At 36.0% G+C, this 20,222-nt stretch overlaps 1 protein-coding gene across 9 annotated transcripts in view; it reads left to right on the top strand.

The window, feature by feature from the left end:
* C21H21orf91 (chromosome 21 C21orf91 homolog) overlaps positions 1-12,757 on the top strand; it is a 39,376-nt gene extending 26,619 nt beyond the window's left edge. For 5 of the 9 annotated variants that reach the window (XM_009445292.5, XM_001156300.7, XM_054675155.2 and 2 more), the window contains exons 3-5: positions 4,600-5,136; positions 6,448-6,510; positions 8,144-12,757. In XM_009445292.5, coding sequence (XP_009443567.2) covers positions 4,600-5,136; positions 6,448-6,510; positions 8,144-8,310 — 767 coding nt within the window. In that variant the 3' untranslated portion in view covers positions 8,311-12,757. The remainder of the gene's footprint in view (positions 1-4,599; positions 5,137-6,447; positions 6,511-8,143) is intronic. The other 4 variants (XM_063803490.1, XM_001156244.7, XM_063803491.1 and 1 more) reach the window with 1 other exon arrangement.
* The last annotated feature ends 7,465 nt before the right edge of the window (positions 12,758-20,222 follow it).

Raw genomic sequence — 20,222 nt, 5'->3', positions numbered from 1 at the left:
CCTCCCCTAGCCCCCCACCCCCAACAGGCCCCAGTTTGTGATGTTTCTAGCCCCCTACTTCCTGACAGGCCCCAGTGTGTTATGTTCCTTTCCATGTGTCCATGTGTTCTCATTGTTCAACTCCCACTTATGAATAAGAACATACGGGCCGGGCACGGTGGCTCAAGCCTGTAATCCCAGCACTTTAGGAGGCCGAGGCGGGCGGATCACAAGGTCAGGAGATCAAGACCATCCTGGCTAACATGGTGAAACCCCGTCTCTACTAAAAATACAAAAACTTAGCCGGGCGTGGTGGCAGGCACCTGTAGTCCCAGCTACTCGGGAGGCTGAGGCAGGAGAATGACATGAACCTGGGAGGCGGAGCTTGCAGTGAGCCGAGATCACACCACTGCACTCCAGCCTGGGCGACAGAGTGAGACTCCGTCTATAAAAAAAAAAAAAAAAGAACATACGGTGTTTGGTTTTCTGTTCCTGTGTTAGACATGAACTCATCCTTTTTTATGGCTGCATAATATTCCATGGTGTATATGTGCCACATTTTCTTTATCCAGTCAATCTTTCATGGGCATTTGTGTTGGTTCCATGTCTTTGCTATTGTGACTAGTGCTGCAGTAAACATACATATGCATGTATCTTTAGACTAGAATGATTTTTAATCCTTTGGGTATATACCCAGTAATGAGATTGCTGGGTCAAATGGTATTTCTGGTTCTAGATCCTTGAGGAATCACAACACTGTCTTCCACAATGGTTAAACTAATTTACAATCCCACCAACAGTGTAAAAGCATTCCTATTTCTCCACATCCTCTCCAGCATCTGTTAAGAAACCCATACTTTAAAAAAAAATAAGATTAAGACTTTTGGTTGCCAATTAAGGTCTTGGTTCTCTAATAATGACTTTATGATTTTAAAAAAAGTGACATGGATATCTTTGAAGTATCTTAAAGATGTTTTTATAATAGGAAGTCAATTACGTTGGCCTTCAAAACTTTTATTAGCAAGCAAGTTGTAGTACAATCTTGGTTGGACTGGTTTGGAAATTATTATAACTCAGCTCCTCAAAAGTATCAACTGATTGTGTTGCATTTAGATTTATTCCCTTTCAAAAGCTGCTTAGGAAACAAATGAGTGCTCAGAGCTGTTTACACTTGTAAATGCATTTAAAATTGATAAGTCAGTTGGGAAACTCACTGGGATCTCTTGAAATAGCAATGGTTGTTTCTGCTATAATAATTTGAACTGATGAGGTAGAAACAACAAATCACTTCAAGAGTTTATAAAATGATATGTGTATTACTGATGCAAATTAAGTGAGCTACTCACATTATTTTCTAGATTAAAAAGTAATTTTTTTCAAGTATATGAAGTAGTCAGTGTTTTATAGAAGTTTTTGTTTCCTATGCTACTGCCGCACAGGATATTTTAAAATATGTTTATAAAACAAATGTTTCTAATTGAACTTTAAAACTTAGTCAGGTTTTTAAATTTTAGTATGACTGATGTAACTAAAGAAATTAGAGGTATATATCTAGATGAATGAGCTACAGTTAACATAAAACCATCTTCTTGTATATTTTCTGTATGTAAATTTCTATTTAAAAATATATATTTGAGTAGAAATTCATTATTTTCTTTGACAGATTGAATGATGCCACAGGAATGCCATTTCTGTATCAGTGCCACTGATATGTTCTTTAGACTAATAGCCCATTAGACTAAATATAGGAGTAACTTCACTGAAAGACGCCTTTAATTACCCGCTGAGTAGCCTGGCAGAACTGCAAATTCTAGTTCCCTTGCTAGGAGGGACCTTGCAAGGGACCTTGAGTGATAATTGATTTGTTTTTGGTGTTTTAAAATATATTTTTAATTTTCTTTTATGCATTTAACTACTTTTGAGTACCCACTATGTGCCCGGCATTTTGACACTGAGAATATATGAGTAAGATAGACATGGTCCATATTTTTCACAGAACCTACATTTTGTCAGGAGATACAGGCCACGAAAGAGGCAATTGTAAAATCTAGTGTGATAAACTAACCCAGATGTTTGGGTTAGACAAGTCTTCTTAGGGGAAATGAGAACTAGACAGGAGGTGATGATGATCATGACCCACATTTGTAGTGGGAGTGGTGCTTGAGTGAAGCAGAAGGATTTCAGATGTTGTAGGTGCTAGATTTTATGGGGGAGAAATCTGTTAAGACGGTCAGCAAAACCTCTGGGATTGCGGGGAGTGAAGAGCTTTCAAGGAGGACACCCAGGTTTCTTCCTTGAGCAGTTAGTTGGTGATGCCAGACTCAGTAAGGGGATCAGTTTTGGAGTTGTGTGGTGAGAGAGAGAAAGGAGTTAAGTGTTCAGTGAGGTGAGTTCGAGGAGCCAATAGTTACATCTAAGTGGAAATTATATGAATCATTAAGAAGAAACAGTAGATAAACATTACAAGTCCTCATTATTCTTCAAATAGATATCTATTATATTGACCTGTTGTTGAAGCTCTAGAGTACATCAGAAAATTAGTTATTTAATGTACTTTTTTATCGGAGTTTCTGTATAAATACTAAAAAACCCACAAAATTTAACAATAAATATTAATTACTTTCCATAGCCTAGTTCACAACCTTTTTTATATGCTAAAGAATTTCATTGCTACATAGAGCTGAGGCAGTGCACTGAGAATGAGACCATTTACAGTTTTGAGGGATTAGCTAACCATCTGTTGGCAACAAGACCTAAAAGAGTTTGCAGAGGGTAGGGGAGCTCTTTAATAAATGTTTCAGTTAGTAATAGGCAAGCTTCAGGTTCTCTCTGCATACCAGTGTTTCCCAGAAAACTAAGCATTGGAATCAGATAGCAGAATGGAACCATTTTTCCTTTGGTGTATAACTTGTGATAACTACTGTTTTGTCTTATTATCTAAAATGCGTAATAATAAAACTTAATAAAGCAGAGCTTGTGAGCTTCCTTTTTATGTCAGTTTCCCATTTTTAAAGATGTATACTCTATTATCAAATAAAGCTTTGAGATTTATAATTTACATATTCTAATGTTGCTGGAAATTTGACCTAATCAGATAATAACTGGTAGAAATGTATACGTGCTCACAATTGCAGTACAAGGAGCAAAGTGATAAATAAGATATATATTAAATTCTGTTTAAGTTTCCAGCAATTTTTGTACTCATTGGAAAAAACAAGGCTCAGATATTTGAGTTTACCTCATGAGAGCAGTTGTTTACATGTGCTTATAATATTAATGTTTTAGAGGTGTGTTCACATAGCTTACAGTAACTGTTGAGGGAACTGATAACCAATTTAACACTTGGTTTTGACAGTCTCATCAAGTCCCACCATTGGCTGATATTATATATATTTTTAAAAACATTAATATTCACAAGTATGCTAATACTTTATTTCATACCATTAAAGTACAAATGCTTCATTATCTTTCTTTTAGCCAGACTTTGGAGTTCAAATAAAATAACTATGAGTTCAATTTTCAAAGGAAAGGAGGAATTACAAAATGTATTTTTTTCTGATGAATCAGCTAAAACTTTTTTTTAAACTAGCTCCTGAGTGGCTCTCCGCTTACTCCATTTGAAAAGCTAAGCAGATTTAAACTGGTTAATTCTGGCAGACATAAATTTTCAGGTCCACATTCCTAATTCACCTTCAGTATAAAAGTAGCGCTATTTAACTTTAATAACATGGCTTGAACTTATAAAAATGTGTGAATATATTCTGTATTTTGAAATGTATTAGATATTTAAAAATGTTTTATATTTTTATAATTTTTATATTTTTAAAAAACAATTGAGGTAGCATACTTATACTCTACTAAGTTGAGAGATATAAAAGTAATATTTCTGTTATTTATGGTATATAATGAACATTTGTGAGTTGAGGAATTACTGGCTGTTGGATCTTGGCAGATTGAATTTACTGCTGTATGGAAAATGATTGAGTATAATGCATTTCTTCTAGAAAATAAAATTATCTTGATAAGGTTTTAGTAACTATAAAATGGAAATGTGAAAAATGTTAGATGCTTTGATTTTCTTAAAAAATAAATCTAAATAGTTTATTGAATTTTTGACTTTTATTTGCATTTTTCTGGTTCCGGTTTTTTTTTTTTTCAATAAACATAATTTAAGAACATGATTTACTGTGTTTTAGGGAGGAAAACTTGTTCAGTATTTCTGTTATTGAACCTCATAATATTATAGATATTTTTGCAAGTGTGTACTTCAGAAGGTTTCATGAGGAAAGCACTATAATGTAAAGGCCAAGAATCTGTAAAGGTAAATTGCTGGGTTCAGTAGTATTTTTTTATATTGTGCAGTAACATCTCTAGACTAGGATTAAAATTGAATAATTAAGTTCTTAGAAAGATTTTGCTATCCATAAGAATTTAATATTACTGAATATTGAAGCAGAAATTATTAGGCCACATTGTATATTAATACTAATATTCTTTAGCATTTTTCCTCTAATTCACAGACTATCAGGGACTCTGATTTTACTAAGATTTGTATGTTCTTAAAGTGACTTATAGAAAACAAAATTTCTCAAGTCTTTTGTTTCTCTTTTTTTTCCATAGGGGTACCAAAGTCTGATCTCTTGCACACCAAATCATTAAGGGGCCATAAAGACTGCTTTGAAAAATACCATTTAATTGCAAACCAGGGTTGTCCTCGATCTAAGCTTTCAAAAAGTACTTATGAAGAAGTTAAAACCATTTTGAGTAAGAAGATAAACTGGATTGTGCAGTATGCACAAAATAAGGATCTGGATTCAGATTCTGAATGTTCTAAAAACCCCCAGCATCATCTGTTTAATTTCAGGCATAAGCCAGAAGAAAAATTACTCCCACAGTTTGACTCCCAAGTACCAAAATATTCTGCAAAATGGATAGATGGAAGTGCAGGTGGCATCTCTAACTGTACACAAAGAATTTTGGAGCAGAGGGAAAATACAGACTTTGGACTTTCTATGTTACAAGATTCAGGTGCCACTTTATGTCGTAACAGTGTATTGTGGCCTCATAGTCACAACCAGGCACAGAAAAAAGAAGAGACAATCTCTAGTCCAGAGGCTAATGTCCAGACCCAGCATCCACATTACAGCAGAGAGGAATGTAAGTAAAATGGGGAGAAAAGTAAAAGTTTGGTGGTTTGGGATTTTTGTACATTTGTATAGATGTGTAATGGGTCAAGAATTTTGCTGTGGAATCATAGATTTGGGAAACATTGTATTTAACAGGTTCACCTTAGCAAAAATGAGACATCTTAAAATTTTTCATTCACTGGGATTCTGTCTTCTAAGCATTGAAGTTAAGCAATTTCCATGTTTGTTTTGCCATTTAAAATGATTACACTAAATGGAATCAACAAACTGTGAATTGGAACATCTAGGACTCGTATAGTTTAGAAGTACAGCTTCGTCTGTTGGCTAATACACATTGTCATGTTGCTGATCCCTGTAAGACTAATTGACTGCTGGTGGCATTTCAGAAGCAAAAATGTGACATTTTACTAAAGGCCAAAGGTAATGTGTGCACTTATTGTAAAGTTAGAAAGGGTGACTCATTCTCTCTACATCTATTTCTACAAAAATTTACAGAAGCTGAGGTGATTTTAATTGTCTTGAAATCATGTTTTCAGAGCCAGAAGGGACCTCTGCTATCTTGTTATATAACTTCTTGATTCTAAATGTGAATTATTTAAGATTCTATATCTAGACAGACAAATTTATTTTTCAAACTGCAGGTAATAAACTGTCTAATGCTTAATCAAAATAAGCTTAATGGGTAGTGACTAACACTTTTTAAAAACTGAAACCGAATAGGAGATACCAGAATTCATTGGACCTACTACTATTTTTTGGTGAAACTTTTATTTCATTGGAGGGTGGTGATGTACTGGGAGTGATAAAAAATATGTTTCTGGCCAGGCACAGTGGCTCACACCTATAATCCCAGCACTTTGGGAGGCCAAGGTGGGAGGATCACTGGAGCCCAGGAGTTCAAGACCAGCCTAGACAACACAGGGAGACCCCATCTCTACAAAAAATAAAAAAATTAGGTGTGGTGGCACACGCCTATGGTTCCAGCTCCTAGGGAGGCTGAGGTGGGAGGAATCACTTGAGCCCAGGAGGTTGAGGCAACAGTGAGCCATTGATTGCACCACTGCACTGCCACCTGGGTGACAAAGTGAGACCCTGTCTCAAAAAAGAATAAAAATAAAATTTTCTTACCATGGGTTGTGGTCAGGGTTTGAAAACTTCTACTCCACACTTAAGAGCGTTAATGGTTGAATACTGGAGTACTGCTGAATGTTGTGTTGGCAGTTAAGTGCTGATTTTTAAAAATAGGATATTGTGTTGGTGATGTAAGCAGCATGTTTTCCTAGGTTGTTGTGGTAATAGTGAATACATTTTCATGTTTCAGTGAATTCGATGACTCTTGGTGAGGTAGAGCAACTGAATGCAAAGCTCCTACAGCAAATCCAGGGTAAGAATCACTGTCAGTGCTTTTTTGTGTGTGAAAAATTTTGACATAGAAAATCATCTATGATAGGACACCATTGGCTTTATCTACATTTAAATTTGGAAATGAGATATTCAAACCTGTTAGAGTTTCCAGAGCAAAAAGAATAAGAAAGAAACAACTTTCAATTGCAGAGGAAATACATTTTTCCTTTTTTTTTTTTTGCGACAGAATCTTGCTTTATCACCCTAGCTGCAGTGCAGTGGTGATCCTCCCAAGTAGCTGGGACTTACTGTCATGGTGCGCCATTACACCCAGCTAATTTTCTATTTTTTATAGGGAGAGGGTTTCATCATGTTGCCCAGGCTGATCTCGAGCTCCTGGGCTCAAACAGTCCTCCTGCCTCAACCTCCCAAAGAGCTGGCATTACAGGTGTGAGCCACTGCGCCCAGCCACATTTTTCTTTTCTAAGTGAAAATGGAAACTACCACCTCTTACTAACATTTTATTGACTACCCACTATTGCACCAGGCACTATGTGGGAGTCCTCCCAAACAGTTCTTTAAGGCATGTGATATTAGTCTTTTTTGTTAAATTATAAACAATTTCAAACATATATAAAAGTAGTGAGACTAGTATAGTGAACCCTTTAAGCCATTTTCACCAGCTTCAACTGTTAGCAAAGGCATAATAATCAGCATCTCTACTTGCATCCATTCCCATTGCACTACCAGTAGCATGGATTATTTTCAAACAAATCCTAGCTAACACACTGTTTTTTGTCCATAAATAGTTTAGGATTTCCTCTAAAAGAGATAACTTTTTAAAAAACAGTCACAGTCTCATTATCACACCATTTAAAGTTAATAATTCCTTAACATCATCAAGTATAATGCTAACACTAACAATTAATGTTCAGATTCCCCAGTTGTCTCCTTTTCAATTTATTTCCTTTTAGATGAGAAAATTGTACTTCAGAGATGTTAAGTTGCTTACAGAGATCATGCATCCAATCAGTAGCAGATCAAGGATTTAAACTCCAAAGCTTAACCACACAGCCTCTCAGAATAATAAAAATAATCACAATAATAGTTGTAGTAGAAATTTATGAGTACTTTACAAATATGATCTCATTTAATTTTTACAGTAGCCTGGTGAAGTGCTTACTATCATTATTAATGTTACACAGAAAAGGAAATTGAAACCAAAAGTTGCTTGCCTGAGGCACGTAAGAGTAGGAACAAGGATTCAAAACTCTTAGTAGTCTGATTCCAAAGCCTCTTAGAGGGGGTTCCAGACCTGAATACTAACAGGCACTTCTTGTCCATAAATCACATTATGTACTAATTGAATCTGTTTATAGATTCTAATTGAGAAAAGTAGCTCAGCTACAGTAGCAACCACCATTTTTGCTGTGTATCTCTGTAGTCACTTGATGGAGAAGAGCCAAATTCCATTTGGCTATGTAAAGTATACAGATGCCTAGGATGATCAGAACTGATATGCTTTGTAGAGAACAGAACTGTTTCCTTGGTATCAAATCAGTTTCATTGTGACACTTTGCCCAATGCATAGATTTCAGTTAGAGTTCTTGAAATATAAATCATAGCACCGGCTTTCTGCATACTAAAAATGAAAGTTTTTAAATCTTTTACAGAAGTTTTTGAAGAGTTAACACACCAAGTGCAAGAAAAAGATTCTTTGGCCTCACAGCTCCATGTCCGCCACGTTGCCATCGAACAGCTTCTGAAGAACTGTTCTAAGTTACCATGTCTGCAAGTAGGGCGAACAGGAATGAAGTCGCACCTACCCATAAACAACTGACCTAAACAGACTTAACTTCGTATGCCCTGCCCTTTATTGGTCTCCCAGACATGCAAACTTTGAAGAAGTTTGAAGAAAGTTGTGGTCCGTTTTTTTATGGTCATTAAATTTGCCAAACATAAGGCAGTATTTAACATCTTTGTCAAATAAAGCAGATCATTATACTCTAGTCTTCTAGGGCTAATCATTTTGGCTCATTTGGGGACTCCTTTTTCCCAGAATTACTAAACAAATTTTATCACATGTGACTACTTAAATATACTGTTACAGTGTCATTTTATTAAACATTTTAATGTAATTCACCTGTCAAAACAACAGATTAACTCCTTAGTATAAACTACTAGAGATAATTTTTAAGAGGGAAATGGAATTCATATCACCTCTTATTTATTATGAGCAATATTTTAATATAAAAATTTTATATGTAAAAATGCTATTTTAGGTACTTTGCCATTCTCTTTATAAATGTGTATTTGAGTGGTTCTGTATATTTATTTACATTATCATGTGTGAATATGTTCACCCATATTTCAGGTCACTGCATTTTATTCTCTTAATACAATGTTTTCACAACGGTTACCTTGCTTTCCAAAGATAAATATATTTTGGATTAGAAATCTGAGTTGTTTTAATTTCTAATACCTCTTATAAAAGAAGAATTAATAACTTTTTAAAGCAGTATTCAGGTAAATACAATACATTATTTTGTTTTCTAACAAAAGCAGTTCTTAGTTCAGGAAGAAAAGACTAATCTGGCTTCTATGTCAATTTGTCTCCATAGAAATGAAAGCCTCCTCTTGCTTCTTTCATTATTAGCTTCACACCAATGACTGTGATGCATTAGAATTTGGACAGAGTAAGTCAAGCCTCACTTCCAATTCAAATGTAATGTCTATCTTCAAATTGAGTGTGCTGTGAAATTGTTCTGTCTTTGAAAAAAAAAAGTAAGATTATTTTGTGTGCCACTTTGGGTAAAGTTTCAAGAATACTTAAACTGTCCAAATTGTATTATCACCATCATTGAACTTAGTGCTCAAAGAAAGCATTATGAGGTATTTTTCTAAACTTTAGACTCTATAGAGAAATATAGGATTGCTCTACAGAAGAAAAGCAAAACTCGTAATTAAAAAAAAATAAACCTATGTATTAAGAGAATGTTCTCGTAAGTTGCCTATGATGCTTCCAAAGAGTTTTTATCTAACAGATTGTCCCAAACAGCTAGATAAATTTTAATAATGTATTACAGTAAAGGCTATAACCAATGCAGAATTAAAATGGGCTCTAAATTCTGTTTTTAACTCATGTTTAGAATGTACTTATGAGGTAGATCCTTGCTTGAAAGTATCTGCTGAAAAGCCCAGTAACGTGGCAGCTTCATGCATAAAGATATAAATGACATTTGCCTTAAATTTGGCAGCCTACCCTGGCTTGGGTCAGATTTTGTTGTTGAACACAAGAAAGTATTTAAGCAAAGAAACACTTCAGTTTAATTGAAAACAACTTTTTGTAATGCTGACGTGTTAAATTGGCCTGAGGGTATTAATTGATATCTGTTGATTTTGTTTTTCTTTGAAGTATAACATTACTTTTTGGAGGGAATTTTTGAAAGATGCTTTTGATTTCTCTCAATTCTTTAAGTCATGCAAAATGAATTTAAAATCCAGGGAGTATGGATGCATTGCCTTAGTTTTGATGAGCTTTAAATTAAATGTGTGCAATATCAAAATATTCAAAGTTACAAGCTGGGTAAATACATTTCCTGATTAATATCTTAGTGCTTAATTGTTCCCACATTTTCAAATTTGACTTTACTCTTTTTTGGCGTAATTCAGTAAGATTGTTACCAGCCAGTGTGTTTGCACACATTTGGGTTTGTGTTTAGATGAGTTAGGGACAGTCATAAAAGTTGGGGATGTGTTGCATTTGATATCAGTAGTAGCATATTTCCAGAATATGAGCCATAAGTTGCAGTCCTGAATACAACAGTGTTATCCAAAGAAAGGAGTTTTCTGACAAATATACATAGCTTTACTAATGAGTACGGAACAAGTGGATGAACGTGTGCATGTGCTAAGGTCTTAAGTGGGACTCTGATTTATTCCATTTAGATATTTCTACTTAAGCTCTAAAAAGGAGAGGTGCTCTTAAAAAAAACTTTGTGGTGCTGGTACTCACACTACTTTATTTGGATGAGTTCCTAGTAAAAAAACTTTTTGTTGAAGTATTTTGCACAGCAGTTTATCCAAATGTTTGGTAAACTTATAATTTAGTCCTATGTTAGTTTTCTTAATCAAATATGCAATTACTGTGTATGCAAATATAAGTATCAGGTACAGAGTTGAGTTCTAACAAGAGAACATGAAATATCACAAATATTGTTTTCCACACTTGGCTATTCTCTACAGTTGTTAGTAATTTTTGAGAATGTTTTGAAGCATATCTCATGTACTACTGTTTAAAAAGTGGCAAAACAGACTGCCAGTCATCCATTACTAAATTTTCAGAGCTTATATGATTAAGGGGAGTGAGATAAGACAAATCTTTTTCACGTTCAGTTTTATAATTTGACACGTTAAATTGAGTTTTAAAAATTAGAAAAGTGTTTTTGACCACACAGGTTGTTCTCTTTAAAGTTCAGCCTTATAATGAAGCTAAAAATCAATTATGTTTTACTTTGAGATTATCATCTTATCCTTTCATCCTCATATTAATATCTAAATTAGTCTTTTTTAAAAGGCATGCCCTTGAGACTCCAGTAATAGATGATTCAGGCAGCAGCATAGTGTTTTGTTGTGTCGTTGACTATGCACAATGGTGGAGCAAAGACACGTTCTTAGTTTTTCAAAACACATGTTCATTTTACCACAAAGTGCCCATTTTTATATACATTTAAGGATTATTTTTTCAATGTCAAGTTCATGTTTGTGATTTCAGAAATATAGTCAAAATATATAGTCAAATATATCTTGACAGGCATCTTGAGATTTGGTTTTTCATTTTACTATATTCTTTATGACTGAAAATGTTTTGTGTTTTCCTTATGTTTATATATTTTTTACCTTAGTGTTTACACTGGTAAGGCTTGTTAGTCCATTTTTGTAGTTTTTTTAAAGTAAGCTTTTAGATCTATTTGTGTTTTAATGTTTCCCAGTTTGGGTTTTGTTTTGTTTTGGAAGAATCTGCTTTCATTATTAAATTATAAAATGTAAATGCTCTAAAGTAGGAATTTTTAAAGAGTAAATTATTTGTGTAGCTTATTAGGAGGTTCAGGTTAGTGACCATAAAGTGGGTTACTTGTACATGAAAATTTGAAATGGTACCATGTAAAATTCTTCTATTGTCACTTTTTCTGATGTATGCCAGTTCATTTACTGACAAATGTTGTTACTAAGTGCTTATTAAGAAGTGTAATATGCTATAAAAAAGTTAATACTTTTTGTTCAGATGTAAGGCAAAGATAATTGATGCCGTTTCAGCGTATGATTGTATTTTTAACTTTTACGTTGGTGGGAGTAACTATTTGAGGAAATTTGTGGTGAAAATTAGTAAGAGATAAAACCCCCAACAGTTTATTCTTACCAAGTAAGGTTTTGTGGTCATGGGGCAGGGAAGAGTTTATTTACCAGAATACTAGAGCCCTCACACAAAATAAAGGTAACTTGGCGGAGGGCTATAATGCTTGCATCTCAGGATGTTCATTTCACTTCATCCTTTCATAATTGCCCTGATTATGGTGCAGTCTAACCTATTAAGCAACTTCTGGCTATGGTAACATTGATATGAACCATATTATATCAAGTCTCCAAAACATCTAGTTTGTTAACATACACTTTCCCTGTTCTTTTTAGTTTGAGTCCACATTACTAATACATTTTAATAATATTTAATTATTTCACAATTTTAAGTTTACCAAAGTAAACAAAAATTCATGAAGATGAGTATTGCCCTCTCCCAAAAAAGGTTTAAAGATTAGTTGAACTTCCCTCAACTACACCTAAAGCAAAGGGGAATTTTAGTAAGTGTGCGTACCTTGTTTCTTTCAGACGCATCTAGAATGTTTTTCTTTCACCGTACCTCCAAAAGAGGCAATTTAGAAAGTATTAAGTAGTGACTTTTGTTCAGTTCCATTTTGTGTGTGTGTGTGTGTGTGTGTGTTAACCTTGCTTTAAAACAGTAGCATATACTGTGGTCATTGAACTTAATCTCTCTGGTGTTAGAAATTTACTTTACAAAACTGTGTTAAGACTTTTGGAAAAAGAAAATGAAACTGCTGTGGTAAAAACCAAGTTTGTTTCAAAAAAGTATTTAGGCAATTATTTGGCTGTTATATTTTCTTTGAAAACTGCAATAATTTATATATTTGTATTGCTCTGCTTGGGAACTGTATATATGCTTGTCTACTATTTTTAATTTTACAACAATAAAATAAGTATTTTGTTATCTGCTAGCTTGAGTGGATACTTTGAAAAGTAGCTATATTTTTTTAAATAGTGGGTCTATATGGTTTTGCTTTGCAGGTTTAGGGAGTCTATAAATGATCTTATCTGACAATTTCTTGTAATAATCTTACCTTATCTCTGATACTTAATATTCTCTGTTTCCCAACAATACAGAAGCAGGAAATAAGTTGCCTGTGACTTACTAGATGTGTATGCAATTTTTTTTAATTGGGGTGTAATTTATATACAGTAAGCACAAACATTTTACTGTATTGTTTGAATTTTAACAAATGTATGCAACTGTAGAGCCATCACTCCCTTTGGTTCCCTTCACAGTCACTTCACTTTTTATTTCCCTTCCACTGATTGTTCTGATCCTTTTTTTTTTTGAGATGGAGTCTCACTCTTGTTGTCCAGGCTGGAGTGCAGTGGCACGATTTCAACTCACTGCAACCTCCACCTCCAGGTTCAAGCGATTCTCCTGCCTCATCCTCTTGAGTAGCTAGGATTACAGGTGCACACCACCATGCCCGGCTAATTTTTGCATTTTTACTAGAGACGGGGTTTTGCCTTGTTGCCCAGGCTGGTCTTGAACTCCTGACCTCAGGTGATCTGCCCGCCTCAGCCTCCCAAAGTGCTCGGATTACAGGTGTGAGCCACTGCACCTGGCCTGATTGTTCTGATCTTTATTACTGTACTTTGCATTTGCCTGCATTAAAAACTTTACATAAATGTAGTGATACAGCATATGCTCATTTGCTCCAGGCTTTTTTCATTCCACTGGATGTTCTTAAAATTCATCCATGTTAGCTCAAAGATCAGTAATAGTTCATAGTTCATTTCCTTTTTTTTTTCTTTTTTTGGCTGAGTAGTGCTCCTTTGTATGAATATATCATAATTTAATTATTCACCTGTTGATGGACATTTGAGTTGTTTTTAGTTTGGGGCTTATATGAATATGAATATTTTTTAAATCGGCTTTAAAAATATTAAAATAGGAATACAACAAAATATTCAAGGTCACTTTTAGTTAGCATTACGAATCTGAATATTACATTACCAGTTTTTTTTCCACAAATGATTTTTAAAGTCATTTATATGATGCTTTTATGGCAACAAGCAGTTTAAAACTAGGAAACAGATGATTTTACAAAAGATCAGAGGCAAATTACAAAATAAGGACTGCTGGAGAATTGAAACATTTCGTGGGGTACTAGAAGAATCTGTCGTTTTTGAAAGTCTCTTCTAAGTCTAATAGTCATACTGCTTTGTTTTTCAGGAGAGGAAATGGAGACCAAGAGTCTGGTTTGGAAAGAGTACCAGACTACAAATGAAGTGCTCCTGTTTAGCTTTAACTAACTGACATTAAGAGAAACTAACTTTTCTAAGCCTGAATTTGTTCGGCTTTGCTCATGCTCAGTTTCCCAGCCTTCTTGGGAATTTTCAAACTATTTGTAAAATGGTTTGTTCTCCCCTAATTTTTAATGTCATCATAGGACCAGAAATTCTTTGCAGGTGTCTTAGAGGCTGACAAGTCATACGTGGATGATGGATAGAATAGGAAGGGGAACTGCAGGCAGAACAAGGCCTGTTTTATATATTGATACTCTAAATTCATAAAAACCTGTTTGAAAGGTTTTGCTTTTAGAATCTGATAAAAGTGATGCATTGGATCCTTGCAAGTTTATGTCTTTGGGTTTTATTTTCTATTTTTGATTTTGGTTTTGTGGTTTTCTGCTGTTCTTCCACATCTGAATCCCTTTCTAGTGTTTGGATGGCACAAGTCACCACCTCTAGAAGCAAAAACTTCAACCTCCTGTGTATCTGAGGCACCTCGCCCTGACTGGTAAAGCAAAGAAACTGGATAGGAGAAGGCCTGTGTTGAGGGCATCAGTGGCTAACTGTCAGCAGGGACAACAGCCATTATCCCATATCCAGTGAGTACAACAGGTAAGTTCCTGACATTGGTGTTTGAATAGCCATTGCCTTGTGTACATTAGACTGTGATCCTAGTAGTTGATTACATCACCTTTGTTCCTGCGTGGTTTCCCAGCCTTCTGGGTGATCTCTCCCCATTGAATAAATTCCTTTATAGCCTAAGTCAACTAGTTGCTTTCTCTAGCTTGCAACTCAGAACTCTTGTTAAACCTAACCTCTTCCACTGGGTCTATGTCCTGTGTTCTACTCTGAGATCTTATGAAATTCATTTCCAGAGGTGAACTGCTAAGAGCCAATGCATATCTAAACTAACCCTCAGCCACATGGGCTGCCTTTTGAGTCAACTGAATCTGCTGGGAGGATTCTGAAGAGAAATTAAACCTCTTGGTAATGCAGATGTCAGTTTTCCTGTTAAGAATGTGCTTTAGGATGGGCACGTTGGCGCATGCCTATAATCCCAGCACTTTGGGAGGCCAAGGCCGGTAGATTGCTTAAGTCCAGGAGTTCAAGACCAGCCTGAGCGATGTAGCAAGACTCTGTATGTACAAAAAATATAAAAATTAGCCTGGCATGATGGCATAGGCCTGTAGTCCTGGCTACTTGGTGGGGCAGAGACTGAGGTGGGAGGGTTGCTTGAGCCCAGGAGGTCAACGCTGCAGTGAGCCGTGATTGTGCCACTGCAGTCTAGCCTGAGTGACAGAGCAAGACTTTGTCTCAAAAAAAAAAAAAAAAAAAAAAAGAGAGAGAAAAAGGAAACCACTGCTCCAAACCATAAACTGCCCCAGAATTTACTTCCCAAAAGATGTGGTAATGCTACTTTCCTGCTAAGAGACCTTTCTAGATTATCACTGCCTACAAAACAAAAGCCAGTCCCCACAGTTTAGCATTTAAAGCCTTCAGCATTTGGCATCCACTTATTTTCCATTCTAAATCTTTCGTCAATTTTCAGATTTCGTTATGTTGCCAGAAACTCTGCCAAGCCCTGTAAGTCTTTGGGTCTAAGGGATATAAAAGCCAACAAGACTCTGTTGGTCAACTGGAAAGTATTCTGCCAAGAGATTGAAAGAATAAGGATTGAATAATGTTCATTGTATTTAGCAACCAGAAATTCATGGAGTACAGTTTTAATGGACCTGTGGGAGCAAAAGTAGATCACAACAGATTGTAATATAGATGCAACGTAGTACCATGATTTGAATGTGTTCCCTGAAGTTCATGTGTTGGAAACTTAATCCCAAAAGCAACAGCATCGAGAGGTGGAGTCTACTAAGAGGTGATTAAGTCATGAAGACTCTACCCTCACGGATGAATTAATGTTATGGATGGACTGGGTTAATTATCATGAGAGTGCCTTTATTATAAAAGCAAGTTCAGCCCCCTCTTGTTTGCTTGCTCACATCCTCTTGCTCTTTCCACCATGTTATCACACAGCATGAAGTCTTGCTATCTTGCCAGATGCTATCACCATGCCCTTGGACTTCCCAACCTCTAGGATTGTAAGCCAAATCAATAACTGTTTGTTATTAATTATCCATTCTGTAGTACTCTGTGATAGCAACATAAAATAGACTAAGACAGGTAGGATAGTGGATTTGAGGTATGATGTCTTTAAAATTTTATGAAGTGAAGTTGTTGAGGTAAAGAGGATGTTGGGTCAAGGTTATTTTTTTAAGGTTGGGAAGTACTTGAACATGAATAAATACTAAGAGGACAGAGCCAGTAGAAAGGCTAACGATAGAGAGGTAGCAATAATCAAAGGAGCCCAGTTTGAAGACACAGAACAGAGTATCACACTGAGAATGACTTGTCTTTGAAGAGGTTTAGGATTACCCCAGGTTTTGACACTAGAGAGAAGGTAAAACTACAGATGAAAGTATTTGAATCAGATTTGTTGGAGAGTAAGTTGAGAAAGTATTTAAATGGCTGCCTCTATTTTCTATGAGAAAGACGAAAAAGATAATGGGTCAGAGATTCAAGGGAAGTGGTAAAGTGCTGAATAGCTACTACTTGAGGAATGAGAAGGGTCCTGACCATCAGAGGAGGGGTTTAGAAGAGGTGGAAATGAGGAACCACGACTCACCATTGGTTAAGGTTGCCTGAATTTGCTTTCTGATTTTGTTGCTGTAAAGAAGAGGTGCTTAGAAGAGTGAAAATGAGCAACCATGACCGTTTAGAAGAGGTGGAAATGAGGGACCATGACTCACCATTGGCTGAGGTTGTCAGAATTTGCATTTGGATTTTATTGCTGTAAAGAACAAGACGGGGTATTTTTGAAATGGGAGTAAACTAAACTGAAAGCACTACTGAAAATAGATTAGAATATGAAACTGAGATAAATTTGTGGCTCAAAAAGAAAATTTACAAAAGCCAATAGATGAAATTTCTAGTGTGGGATAGATGAGAAATATGAAAAGCTACTGCAAATGGCATGTGGGAAAAATATGAATACTATAGTCTTTACTTCGTTTCTTCAAGCAATAATTTTATTTGTTCTCTCAGTATTTGGTGCGATGGCAAGGGTGGACTAAGACTCTGTTGTGAAAACCAAGCCCTTATAGGTCAGTTGGTATCAAGCTTCACCAGAGGGAAGTCAAGAAATCTTTAACCTAGAAGAGAAGAGGTTTATAAGAGGATGGTCAGTACAGTGTACAGAATGTGGAAGAAAACCATAGCATAGCTAACCCAAGAGTTTCAGATCTGTAACTTCAAAGCAAAGAAAAGGCAGTGTGAATAGAGAAGGGCTATTCTAGAGGAAAGAGGCAACTGAACTGAAAAGTGATTAAGGCAGAAGAGGAAGTTGTAATGAGCAAGATGATTGCTAAACCGACATGCAGGAACTTCTCTTCTAATCTTCTGCCACAACTAAGCACCTCTTTACCTCTCTTAGCCTCTGTTTTCTCATCTGTAAAAAATGAAATTGAACTTTATGATCTTTAGGGGACCTTCTAGCTCTAACATTCTACAAGTATAATGAATTTTAAGAAACCTACAGTGGAAAATCTCCCAAGCCCCTCTATGAACAGCAGAACTGAGCTGAAAGGGCACAAAGAAAATGTGGTTTCATTTTAAGAGGAAACTGTGAGGTGCTGTTACAGCAAGCTATTTCTGTGATCACCTGTGACAAAAGAGAAAAGAGAGCTGCGTCAGCCTGGCTCCTATTATAAGCAGCTACACAATCCTCTGCATACTGTTTAAGAGCACCTATGTTGTAGAAAGAAAAAGAGGTCTATATATTTTGGCATCTTGTTACTCTCTCACATTCCATATCGGGGGAGCTATTGGGAGAGAATGTTCTCTTAGGAGTAACAGTGGGATAGTTCTCCCACACAATCAGAAGTTGGGTCACCTCCAGCACAGTTCCTAAAGGCTGGCTCCTGTGTGTGGAAAATGAGACACGTAAAGGCAATGTGGTAAGCTAGTTAATAGGATAGAATTTATTCATCAATAAAATTGTTCTTTGTTCTGAGAGTATGTCTTTCCTATGGGAATAGTAAATTTTTCTTTCTTTCATGAAGTGATGACAATAGATGGTAGATTTTCATTTTTGTTTATTTGTTTAGTTTTCAGTCCTTACTTGGTGAAATTAAAACCACAATCTTGTATTGGTCTATTAGTCAGGGTTCTCCAGAGAAACAAAACAAAGTATGTATATATGTGGAGAGAGAAAGATTGATTTAATTCCCTAAACCAGCTCTGGGGGCTGGCAAGTCTGAAACCTGCAGGGCAGCCTGGATGGGTGGAAATTCCGAGAGTTGATGCTGCAGTCTTGAGTCTGAAGACAGGTCAGAGGCAGAATTCCTTCCTCTTCAGGGGACCTCACTCTTTTCAGACCTTTGACTGATAGGACAAGGCCCACCCACATTACAGAGAGTAATCTGCTTTACTCAAAGCCTACTGATTTAAATGTTAATCATATCTAAAAACTACTTTCAAAGCAACACCTAGACTGGTTTTGACAAAACAACTGGGCATCATATTTTCCATTTTATTTCAATTTTATTTTAATACTCCATGAATTTAACAAGTCTGGAAACCATGAATCTGGCATTATTTTATCCAAACAGTTGTCTCTGAGCAGCACAATCCTAAATCCTCTACTTGGGTCATCACAATCTCCAAAGAAAGAAGTGCATGTAAGAAGCTCTTACACTATTCTGAAGTTTTCCATGTGTTCTAAAAGGGCTTAGAGGAACAGCTTATTATTTTTTAGAATAATCCTTTGTGTAACAAAAATACAAGTTATTTCATTTGTGGTATTTTTTCCTCTTAATCTAGTGTTCAATCAGAAATTATTTGAAGACTGAGTGTCATACAAAAAGTAAAAGATTCAATGCCTCTAATAATTCAATATCCAATAATTTTAGATAAATTATTAAAGAGTGTTAGAATGTTGAACATTTGGTTTGTTCCTCTCTTATTCTCCTTGCTCCCTCCCTCTGTACCCCACAAACACCTATCCAGAAAGTCATCTTGTATAAGAGAAGGATCCTCCTGAATCCCATCTACCACCAACCCACAGCATATGTTTCCTTGAAAAAATTTAAATAGTCCCAGCTATTGGAAGAGCTCTAGTGTTCCCCAAGACTAACTGGGTAAATAACCAAGTTGCTGGCCATCTTGCTGTGGACAAGCTTGTTCCTTTTTGTCCTGATCAGATAGCTCTGAAACTAGAAAAGACAGCACCTGGGCCTCCTGCTAAGTTTCTCTTCACTGTTCCTGCCTACTGCTTCTCACAAAAGCCCCAGAAAAATGTGGGGACTCAGTGAACTGCTGTTGCCCTATAGAGACAATGGGGCACCTCCCTTGCTTAAAAGAAAATGCAGAGGGAGTTGAGCTAGTGACATGCAAAACCACATTTCCTTTGCTGCCTCCATCTCTTCTCATCTTCATACCTGTGTCAATAAAGTATAGGGAAATAGACTCACATCTTGCAGGACTACACTGCTTTTCATCAAAGTACGGAAGAAATTTCTATCCCAGATGGACACAGATTAGGCTCATCTCAGATGACAAAGTGAACCAGCATGTGGGATATATAAATATCATAGGAAAGTACTAAAAATGCAGAGCTAGAGGGACCTTCAGGAGTCTTGTAGCTTTTATTTGATTTGATTTGGTTTGGTTTGGTTTTAGCAGAGGTCTTTGTTTTAAAAAAAATCCTTCAAAAGAATTAAAAAATGTGAAATGTATAGGAAATAGAGCTGCTGCTGTTCTGCTCGAAAGACAATGGAGATTATTCGACCGAAGTCCCCTTTCTATCCCTCTCAGTGACAATCCCCTAGTTTCCCAAACCTTCTATCATGAGCCTCTGAGGCAGCTATGAGAGACCAGCAGGCCCCTGGTTACCTGCAAAGCACCTTTTACAAACTGCTTGTCTACTCTAATACCTTTAGGTGGCCTAAGTCAGTTAAGAAACTTCCAAACGTTCTATACCTTGTTAGCCACAGAGGCAAAGACAAGCACCAAATCTCAATTCCATTTCCAAAGCTCCCATGACCTGATACCACTTCTTATTTTTATTACCCAAGATCTTCT

This window comes from Pan troglodytes, chromosome 22 (genome assembly GCF_028858775.2).
Source record: "Pan troglodytes isolate AG18354 chromosome 22, NHGRI_mPanTro3-v2.0_pri, whole genome shotgun sequence".
In the NCBI taxonomy this organism is placed as follows: domain Eukaryota; kingdom Metazoa; phylum Chordata; class Mammalia; order Primates; family Hominidae; genus Pan; species Pan troglodytes.
Note: the sequence above shows the minus strand (reverse complement) of the source record. Positions and strands in the feature narration are given on the sequence as shown.